We start from the raw sequence: 11540 nt of genomic DNA, 5'->3' as shown, positions 1-11540 counted from the left end.
CCTGCTTTCCCTTTCGCCTCCCTGCATTGTGCCTACATATGCAAATTAACCGCCATCTTGTTGGCAGTTAACTGCCAATCTTAGTTGGCAGTTAATTTGCATATAGCCCTGATTAGCCAATGAAAAGGGTAGCGTCGTACGCCAATTACCATTTTTCTCTTTTATTAGTGTAGATTAATGCTTTCTAAGTTACACTTATCACAAATATCTTCTTCAGCCTTAACATTATTCAATGTTTATGGTACCTATTGATGCATGGAAATTTTAAATGTTGAATTTAATCTTTTTCTATGCCTTTGTGTGTCTTGTTTTTTTAAAATCACTATTTACCGGAATATATGGCTTCTATCTCCACTCACTGATTTTTGTTTTTATTCTGTTTCTCTTCCAGAAATATCTTTATTTGGGTTTTATCTCATCTATGATTTTTTTTTAAGTTTCTCTCCTGTATTACTGCTATGTGTCTGCAACAAAAAGGAACTTTTTGTGTGAACTTAATTCTATCTCAATTCTATGTAAATCATATCTCAACTAAATTTAACATTTCTTAAAATTCCTAAAATTGGGTTTAAAAATAATCTAACTGAAATGCCTACATTTTCTATTCCTAATAGTTTGATTCTTAGGCCAAAAGTTAGTTCTTTTTCATCATTCTGTGTTAGCTCAAATATCACCTTACACAGACTCCTATGGTCAATCTTTATTTCATTATCTTCCTTTATTTTTTCACAGCATTTATTGTCTATAATGATATTTATTAATTTTATGTTTTCTCCATAATTAGGCAAAAGTTTCATGAAAATACACTTTTTTTCTGTTATATCTGCAACATGTAAAATAGAGGAAACTAAGATACAGAGATATAAATTGTCCCAAATCTCCTTAATCCTAGTTCAATCTCTTTCCATCTCCAATATTGAGATTTGTAAGCAGGGTTGATTTCCTATCAATTACAAAATACAAAATTACAATAAATAATAAAGATCACTAACATTCTAAAGTGAAAAGCAGATTCTACTTATACCAAGTAATAAACCTTTATTATTATTTAAATTAAATTAAGTTTTTAAAGCAGCCATAAATTGATCTGTGCCTTCACTAGAAGAAATATCATTGGTACTCAGATGAGTAAGGGACTTCCTCCCATCAATTTCTGACCTAAATAAAATACAAAAAGGTACTGGACAGAAAACACATCAAAACATATCTTTTTCTTTTTTTAATGGGATTATGTATTTTTTCCTTTCTCTACTTTCTAAACTTCTTATAGTATGGTTTTGTAACTTTTGTCATTTAAAATATTTTTCACTGAAAAAAAAAGCGAACAAAACAAAAGCTCAAAGCCCAGCAGGTTTACTGACCCTTTTTCAACATTTTCTTTTTGTTGCAGGAGTAGATGAAGTAAGTGCACATGTAAACTCTGTATCTTTTTTAACCTTAGAAAATTCTGCTGAAGTTAAAAACCACAGAATCATTAAGATATTTGAAAACATTTTCTCCTGTGCTTAGGCACAGGTACTTTCTGAGAATAGAAAATAGAATACCATTTCCAGCCCTGACCGGTTTGGCTCAGTGGATAGAGTGTAGGTCTGCGGACTGAAACATCGCAGGTTCAATTTTCTAGTCAAGGGCATGTACCTTGGTTGCGGGCATATCCCCAGTGAGAGGTGTGCAGGAGGCCGCTGATCGATGTTTCTCTCTCATGGATGTTTCTAACTCTCTATCCCTCTCCCTTCCTCTCTGTAAAAAAATCAATAAAATATATTTTTTTCAAAAAGAATACCATTTCCACACTACCTTAAGAGCTTATATTATTTAAAAAAAATAAAATAATGTCTGGTAACCAAAATTGCCTCTTCTGACACTAAGCTCATCTTCCCGAGGAAGAGATGTAAAAGTAGAAACAGCCATATGCAGTGATTCAGCTCCCAGGTGGAAGGAAAATTTTTTCAAGGAAACAGATATCTGACTGCTAATAAAAAGGATGCCAAATTTATGGTCAGTCAATGGTGATAAGTTATTTTCCAAATCCAATTTCTCAACTAATTAGGAAACAATATCTGATTTAGCAGAAAAAAATAAACAATATGTTTTAAAGATAAAGTAAAAATAATCATTGTTTATTCATACATTTGTATGATAATATAAACTATAATATTTCCAAGAACATACTCCCACCATACTTTTGAAATTACAATTTAGACAGATATGAGTAAGGTTTTATCGAAGTAATTTTATAAGTAGTAAAAAATCATTTTGTCTTGTTTAAAGTTGGTTTAAATAATTTCTCTTACATTTTATTTTGAAATTATTCTTTCATTTTGCCTCATTCAATTAATATCCCTGGTAAGCTCCAAGAATAGTTCATATGTAAACTGCAGTCAAGTTTAAGACCTATTACTAAAGAATTCTAAGCTTGAGAGATGCAAATCAATGGTTTTTTCTTAATAATTTTTAAGTGTAGATTACAAATAGTGATATGTATATACATACCTTTAACTCTGCTTTTACTTTCTGATTGTGCAGTTCTCAGTTTGCCTATAAACAGCCAAATATAAAAATGCTCACACAAAGAAATTAGAATATAGGAGAGAGCATCAAATCAAATCCATTTCATATTACCTTTCACTTTCTGTGGCAATTCACTAGTTTCAATTTCCTCTGAATCGCTGCTTTCAGTATACTGGACAGCAGTTTTTCTTCTAAAATTAAATACATGCAATATTTTTATCGACCCAAAACGATTATAAATAAAAACATGTTTAATAAATGTAATATAAATGCTTCTTGTCCTTCCCCACTTATATTTTGAAAAATATTAAAGTGAACCTTTATTTGACAAATGAAAGTCAAATTTGCTACAAGCATTTTGTTTTCTTTTTAAAAAATTAAATTTATTGCAGTAAAGCTGGTTAATAGGGTCATATAGGTTTCAAGTGTACATTTCCATGATACATGATCTGTATGTTGCATTGTGTGCCCATCATCCAAAGTCAAAGTATTCTGTTTTCATAACCAGATGCATTTACTATGCAAAATGCAGTTATCACTATTATTAAAATAAATTTGAAAAAGTAAACCATTCTAAAATAGTAATCATTTCAATACTGAGTTCAATTCAAACACATAAAACTAGAACAAAAAAGAAATGAATCTTATCAAATAAAACACTTCCAATATAACGAAATAAGCATCTAAGAGGCAATAATATGAATCTTCCACAATGAAAAATTTTTGTAAATTTTGTGTAGAAAAAGTATATTATAGTGGTTAAATGCCTAAGTGCAACAGGTTCTACAGTCAGACTGCACAGATTCAAATCCCCATTCTGCCACTTATTTGTTATGTGACTTTAGGTAAGCTATCTAATGGTCCTCTATACCTCAGTTTCCCCATTTGGAAAACAGAAATAAAGAAACAATCCACTTCATTGGATAAAATGATAGAACAAACAAAGCCCCTAAAATAGTTGGTTACACAGTAAGTACAGGTGTGCTGGATATAATTAATATATGTGTTGGTTGTTTTTAGTTTTTCCCATGTCCTCATTATTATTATTTCTATGTCCTTTAAGGTGATCTGGTCCACCTAATAGAGCTGTTAACTAGTTTCCTGGTCAGTTCCGAGTTCTAAGATTTGATATTTGAGAAGAAACTGATGAGTCCTGGTTCTGTGCTCAGTGCAGACAGGTTTTAGTGATAGGAGACAATTAACAGATCCCCAGTTTGAGGTCTTTATTGGTGAAATAGGTAACAGAAACTCAGATTTGAGGTTACCCAACCGATATTGATGGTGGAAAATACAACAAAAGCCAAATACTTAGATCTACTTCAGAGGGTAAATGAAATTTATAACATTAACAGATTCAAGTTGAGATCAGAGGGGCATTGTGTGTTTTATTCAAATATCCCCTCTCGTCTACATTAATATAATACTCTCCATAAATGACTTTATTGTGTCTTATTTCCACTAACGGTAAAGAAAGAACTGAGATGAGCAAAAAGTGCTTTTGTCTAGCTATCTAATAAAATGTCAGTTTCATCTCCTCAAATTCATAAAGCTCTTCTAAAGTTTCAACAAAAACAAAAAATCCAGAAGATAGATCTTAGTTCCTATGTGAAAGAAATAGAAAAAAAAATAGTAGAAATACAAGGGATTAAAAATTAATAATTTACTGATGTGCTAAACAAGCCTATAGAGGTAAATTAACAGAATGACTAACTTGGCCATTGCTGCCAGTCACCTTTAGAAAAGTTAAAAAAAAATTATCAATTCACTTATTTTATGGATTATTACTTTTCTACCTGCCTAAGTCACAGTGCTTTTTATCAATTTCAAATAAAAAATGTATTTAAAAAACTATATAACTCAGATATAATGGCCCTTTCTCCTATATGTAAAAAAATGGAGAAAGAAATTTAAATAAACAAATTATATATTATCAAACCTCAATAAGAGTTTACCTTTTGGAGCAGGAACTAGACAATTCTGACTTGGTATATTTACGCTTTCCCTTGACATTTGAAATACTGGGTTCTCCGCTGCACCTAGATCCTTCCATTTTAAAGAAAAGGACAAATATATAAAATATTAGTAAATTCTTAGGCTAGCAATAATCCTTCTTAGAATCCTGGTTTTCCAACTCAATAATACAACTTTTTAAAAATACTTTTTAATTGAATTACAGCTTCTTAATATCTCCATTCCTGCCCTTTCAATCAGCCAGCTACTCGTTTCCTATTCTAGTGTTTTCTCATTAAAAAGTACCTTCAATTTGTTTTGTACCCAGTCTTTCCCCTGTAGTCATCCAGCCAATCCCCACATTGGCTAAATTTCCTGATGTACCAAGGCAGCTGAAAGCTGCTAGAAAAAAATGAACAGTAAGTAGATAACTATCTATGCTAACAAAAGGGTAATATGCTAATTAAACCGGACATCCTTCCAGACAAAGCCACAGTGGCTGCTGCTGCGAGGGCTGGGCTGAGGCTCAGACAAGCCACAGATGGCAGCTGCTGCTGGGAGGACTGGGCCAAGGCTCAGGCAGCCACGTCAGATGGCAATGGCGGCAGCAGCGGTGTGATGGGGCGTCACCTTCCCCTGATTGGCCTGGTCACCTCCCATACAGGGAGGCCTGAGGAGGTGATGGGGGAGGTGCCTCCCCATGATTGGCCAGTTGCCTCCCGCAGAGGGAGACCAGACTGTGGCTAAGCTGTCAGTAGGACATCCCCTGAGGGCTCCCTGGACTGTGAGAGGGAGCAGACCGAGCTGATGGGCCCTCCCTACCCTCAGTGCACAAATTTTTGTGTACTGGACCTCTAGTCCTTTATAATAAAGAGGTAATATGCTAATTAGACCAAACAGCAGAACAAGGTGACCATCTGGACCACCTTCCAGACAAAGCTGGGGCTGAAAGGGCTGAGCCCCTTGCACAACTTTCATGCATCAGGCCTCTAGTCTTCCATAAACTCCTAATTTTTCTATCTTTTTACTCCCTCAATTATCTATATTTTCCCTGAACTTTATTTTCTTTCCTTCTAATGCTAACTCATCTACCTGTTCTCTTTATCTCATTTCTTCCCACAGGCCTATAAAATAGTCTCTCCATTATATTCAAAATCTTCCTATCCACGGGTTTCTTTCTTAAACTAAAAAATAGGCAACCAAAAAAGCCCTTGCCCTAACCATTTTGGCTCTGTGGATAGAGTGTTGGCCTGCGGACTGAAGAGTCCTGGGTTCAATTCTGGTCAAGGGCACATGCCCAGTGGGAGGCATGTAGGAGGCGGTCAATCAATGACTCTCTCTCATCATTGATGTTTCTGTTTTTTTCTCCCTCTCCCTTCCTCTCTGAAATCAATATTTTTTTAAAAATGTTTGAAAAAAAAACAAAACACCCTCAATTCTGCATCCCTTCCCAACTATCTATTTCCCTCTCCTATCTCAAATATAACGAACTGCAAATAGCACAGTTATACTTCCAATTCTTCACCTACTATTTTAAAAATATTTTCAGCCTGTTCTGCTCTAATAATCTTCAGAAATTAATTTGTGAAGTGATTACTAAGTACAATCATATAATCGCTAAGTCCAGAGATCTCATTACTTCTCCTGACTTCAGAATTTGTTTCTAACCTCACTTTCCATAGGTGCTGCTGTCCATGTACATCTACATATATAAAACCCTAATATGCAAATAGACCGAATGGCAGAACCGAACAACCAGTCGCTATGATGTGTGCTGACCACCATGGGGTGCACACAGAACATGGTGGGCGTCAGTAGCAGGCAGCAGAGCACAGAACATGGTGGGATGGTGGAGCAGGGGCATCAGACCAAGGCGGAGCACTGGTCACTGTCATTGGGCAAGCCTCTGGTGGTTACCGAAAATTCTTTGTCCCACACGCTGCGGTCCCACCAGGAACTCACACCTGCTGCCAGCGCCTGGCACCAGCCCTGATCACTTGGCACCATCAGCAGGTGTGAGCGGCAGCTGCCGGCCCCAATCGCCCCTCATGGCTTCTCCACCTCCCCCTACTCCTGAGGGGCGATCGAGGCCAGCAGTTGCCTCTTGCAACCACTGCTGGCGCCAGAGACACTGCTCCACCCACTGCCAGTGCCAATCCCACTCACACCCACAGCCAGCACCAGAGCCATTGCTCACACCCACTGCCAGTGCCCAGCCCTGGTCCCAATTGCTTGGTGCCATCAGTGGCTGCAAGCAGCAGCTGCTGACCCAATTGTCCCTGAGGGCTTCTCCACCTTCCCCTGCTCCTGAGGGGCGAGCAGGGCAGCAGCTGCCGCACACACCCATTGAGGGCGCCAGCCCCACTTGCACCTGTTCCTGGCACCAGCCCCAATCGCTCTGCACCATCAGCAGATGTGAGTGGAGCCAGTGCCATCAGTGTGTGGGAATGGGAGCAGAGCTGTGGGCAGACAGGGGACTGGGGGCTGCAGCGGGAGGGTGTGAGTGGGGACATGGAGGATGAGCTGAGACCCACCCCTGCACTGACTGCAGCCTCACAGCCCACACTTCTTTTTAAGGTACAGGAATTTGTGCACTAGACCCCCTACTTACACTATAAATACTATAAACTAATCTGAAGTCCCAGAACAAAATATGCTCTATTATTGTGTTTTTATTTTGCTGTTTAACTACCTTTCACAGGATATGTTTCTCAACCAAAAATGTTCTTCCTCAGCTTCTCTGCCTGGTGTACTACCACCCAATTCTGTCATCACCTCCTTGATGGAATTTTTCCTGACAACTGTCATTCAGAAAAAGAGATTTGAAGTTTTTGTACAGTACAGAGCCCCAGCACTAGAATTACATAATTAAATTAGAAAAATCTCACAATAGGGTGGTGAAGGCCTGGGATGGTGGTGGGGCAGGCTAGAAGAGGTCAATGGGGGGAAAAAGGGGACATATGTAATACTTTCAACAATAAAGATTTAAAAATAAGAATTTAAAAATCTCAATAAAATCTGAGATCATATAAAAATTAAAGTTTACCTTTGGTTAGTTCATCTGTCTTTTCACTGGTATTGTTTCTTCCCAATTTCATAGATCCATTGTTAATATTACATTCCTAGATGAAAAGACATATTTCTTACATAGTACTGTTGTCAGTTTTAAATAAGCTTAAAATGCATCCTATTTTATATTTCTTTATTTTACATAATAAAGACTATTTAAATTGTTACTACATTTTGGAGCAAAGGAGAAAGGTGCATTAAGTAAAAAGAAAAAATACATTAACTGATTAAAATTTTCTTCACAGGTATCTCAAAAAAGAAAACTAGTTGGTCTTTACCTTGCAAAAAGAATACAAAAAGCAAACCTCAGTTATAAATGACATGTTAGTTACTATGAGAAACATTCATGAAATGGGAGTTACTTTAGAATTAAAAGAAATTCTCAGATGATAAGCTTTCAAAACAAGAGTCCCTACAGCAAGTAATAGATCTTTAATGAGGCTGCCATTGCCATGCTTTTTCTCTCCTGTTTTACTCTATCAGGGATTTTCCTGTCAACCTGACTTTCCTTTTTCCTTCATGTATACCCTTTTGTTTCAAAATGCATCAATGTACACAGGAAAACAAAAACTTCTATAAAAGTAAAACTTTATACTTCTTTATGAAAATATTTTTAACTGAGTCTAGCAAGGAAGGATTCCTCCCATCTTACTTTTAATTCTTAACTTGATTCTGTAAGTAGGAATAAACCCAAATAAAATGGGATTTAATTGAATTAATTCTTGTAGGTTAAAAAAGTAGATGAAGTTGTCATATTATAAATCAAAACCTCAGAATGGAGGGCAGGATTGGTAGACAGGAGTACAATAATTTTTGCTGAAAATTAGGGCTAATAAAGGATATTTAATTTTAGTTTAAAAAAACAGAATTTTAAACATTTTACAAAATCCCATGACAATTAGGATTTACTAAAAATGTGACTGAAAGAAGGTATATCCTCTTCTAATGGTATGGGTGGGAAAATCCAAAATGTAACATTTTTAGAGATATATAGCTAGAAGAGTTATCTTAGATCATTTTAAAGCATTAATAGCTCCAAGGAACTAATATAAAAAATGCTTTTCAATCTTCTTCAATAGTTAGTACAACCATTTTTATTAAACAGTATGCAAAAAAATCTAAAATTGTATCCACAAATAAAAGATATTCTTTACATTATTCATTTTATATTAATTTTGTTTAGGCAAGCTTTTTCTCCATAGAGTTCAAAGACAAATTTTCTACAAAGTCCAACATATCAATCATCTATTGAAATTTAAATCAATTATATTTTACTCTGTAAAGCTTGGGATATCTAAATCTACTTAAAATGCTGGAATTTTTGTTGCAATAAATTCTAAGCTGGAAATCACATTTTCAGCCTCAATTTCAATTAATGTAGCAAACTATCCAAAAACCTTCCAAATATAAAACACCTTAAACGCATGGCTAATCTTGGGGAGGGGGGGGGGAGATAATAGATAAGTTTTAAATTGAAAACTGATAATAGATAGGTTTTAAATTGATAACTGACACTGATGCTATAAGAAGTTCTAGGTGCTTTTCTTTTCTTTTAATGACCAAATGTAAAAAGAACAGTATATAAAGCATTAGACTATTCCAGTAAGGAATTAGATCTCAGATGTTAATAACAGAGTTAAACTTGCAATGAAAGTATAAAGAAGGAACTGCAACTAAGTGCAGACATTAATAAATTTATGAATCAATGGCAGGAAACTGGACTGCAGCCTCCTTGAAATCTTAAAATTTAGAAGTCTTAAAAAATATTTTTGCACAGATCTTTTGCATAGTTATTTCCTACTTTAAGTTCTTTGAATTTTCAGCTCAGAACAAAGAACACTGTTTCATTTTAATAATATTTATTTTTCCATAAAATGAATTCACTTTATTAGAAATTGAATATATATATTAGGCATACATCTGACACACACACACACACACACACACAAACAAGTTAAATATAAAAATTCACCAATATTCTCATCACTAGATCATAATTGTCACTATTAACATTTTGGCACATATAGTATATAACTACACTTAGATATAGATAATATGTAATTACAAAATGAGGAGTCAAACACTATATACAGATGTGGCCTTGGCCCTGTTTTTTTGTTAATCCTCACCCAAGGATATTTTTCTCCATTGATTTTTGGAGAAAGTGGAAGGGAGAAAGGGCAGGGAAAAGGAATGAGAGAGGGAGAGAGGGATAATCTTCACTACAGGATATTTTTCCATTGATTTTTAGAGAGAGTAGAAGGGAGAAGGAGAGACATATAGAGAGAAACATCAATGTGAGAGAGACACATTGATTGGTTGCATCCTGCATGCAATTTCTTGACTGGAATCAAACTGGAGACCCTTCAGTGTGTGGGCTGACATTTTAACCACTGAGAAACACCAGCAAGGGTGCCACTTGACTTTTTTATTTTTTTAAAATATACTTTATTGAATTTTTACATAGAGGAAGGGAGAGAGATAGAGAGTTAGAAATATCGATGAGAGAGAAACATCAATCAGCTGCTTCCTGCACACCCCGTACAGGGGATGTGCCCACAACCAAGGTACACGCCCTTGACTGGCATAGAACCTGGGACCCTTCAGTCCGCAGGCCTGCACGCTAAGCACTGAGCCAAACTAGTTAGGGCTTCACTTGCCTTTTTTAACTAAAAAAAAAAAACATAACAATATTCTTCAAAAATAGAACTTTATAATTTTCTATAACTATTAAATTTTATATCTATACTGGAGGCCCGGTAGACAAAATTTGTGCTCTCAGGGGGTCCCTCAGCATGGCCTATGCCCTCTTGCAGTCTCGGTCCTCTCAGAGGATGTCCACCTGCTGGCTTCGGCTCGCTCCTTGGGGGATCGGACCCAAGCTGGCACTCAGACATCCCTTTCTGGTTTGCCCTGAAGGATGTCCTGGAACAGGGTAGGGGTCCCGATGGGGTGCCTCGCCAGCCTGGGTGAGGGGTTGATGGCTGTTTGCAGCTGGTTACAGCCCCTTCAGGGTGGGGGGTCCCCACTCGGGTGTCTGGCTAGCCTGGGTGAGGGGCTGAGGGCCATTTTCAGGCTGGCCAAGGCCCCCGGCAATGGAAGCTCCCAGCTATCCTTTTTTTCTTTCTTTTTTTTTTCTTCTGGGATTTATTTACCTTCTATAATTGAAACTTTGTAGCCTTGAGAGGAGCTCCGAGCCGGCCCGGATGGGTGGGAGGGAAGCCTCCTGCTCACTCCAGCTCTGTGGCCATGGCTGGCTGAAAGCAGGCATCTGGGGTTTATTTACTTTCTATAATTGAAACCTTGTTGCTTTGAGTGGAGCTCAGAGCCAGGCCGCGGCAAGCGGGAAGCCTCGCTGCTTCCATTATTGGGGCAACCACACCTCCTGCTTGCTCCAGTTCTGTGGCTGCCAGCCACAATCTTAGTTGGGTTAATTTCCATATAGTTGCTCTGATTGGCTGGTGGGAGTGGCTTAAGGTGTAGCAAAGGTATGGTCAATTTGCATGTTTGTTTTTTATTAGTGTAGATTATAATTTAACTATTAGTTTACTAAGAGGTGTTTCTCTTTTTTTTCTTTATTTTTAAATTAAAACTTTATGTTTCAGATTATTACAGTTGTTCCTCTTTTTTCCCCCCAATAGCTCCCCAACACCTGATTCACACCATGCCCCACCATTACACCCCCTCCACTGTCCTCATCCACAAATGTACGATTTTTGTCCAGTCTCTTCCCGCAAACCCCACACCCCTTTCTCCCCCGAGACTAGTCAATCCACTCCCTTTCTATGCCCCTGATTCTATTATATTCACCAGTTTATTCTGTTCATCAGATTATTTATCCACTTGATTTTTATATTCACTTGTTGATAGATGTGTATTTGTTGTTCATATTTTGTATCTTTACCTTTTTCTTCTTCTTCTTCCTCTTCTTAAAGGATACCTTTCAGCATTTCATATAATACTGGTTTGGTGGTGATGAACTCTTTTAGCTTTTTCTTTTCTGTAACGCT

General features: G+C 36.8%; 1 protein-coding gene across 1 annotated transcript in view; it reads right to left on the bottom strand.

Annotated features, from left to right (window-relative positions):
- The window catches only part of LOC102755872 (helicase-like transcription factor), a 28802-nt gene that overhangs the window by 3655 nt on the left and 13607 nt on the right, over window positions 1–11540 (bottom strand). Inside the window, exons 7-10 of the mRNA XM_006752575.2 lie at window positions 7508–7583; window positions 4464–4554; window positions 2623–2702; window positions 2494–2538 (exon numbers count right to left, since the gene is read on the bottom strand). Coding sequence (XP_006752638.1) covers window positions 2494–2538; window positions 2623–2702; window positions 4464–4554; window positions 7508–7583 — 292 coding nt within the window. The remainder of the gene's footprint in view (window positions 1–2493; window positions 2539–2622; window positions 2703–4463; window positions 4555–7507; window positions 7584–11540) is intronic.

This window comes from Myotis davidii, unplaced genomic scaffold (genome assembly GCF_000327345.1).
Source record: "Myotis davidii unplaced genomic scaffold, ASM32734v1 scaffold3450, whole genome shotgun sequence".
Classification (NCBI taxonomy): domain Eukaryota; kingdom Metazoa; phylum Chordata; class Mammalia; order Chiroptera; family Vespertilionidae; genus Myotis; species Myotis davidii.
Note: the sequence above shows the minus strand (reverse complement) of the source record. Positions and strands in the feature narration are given on the sequence as shown.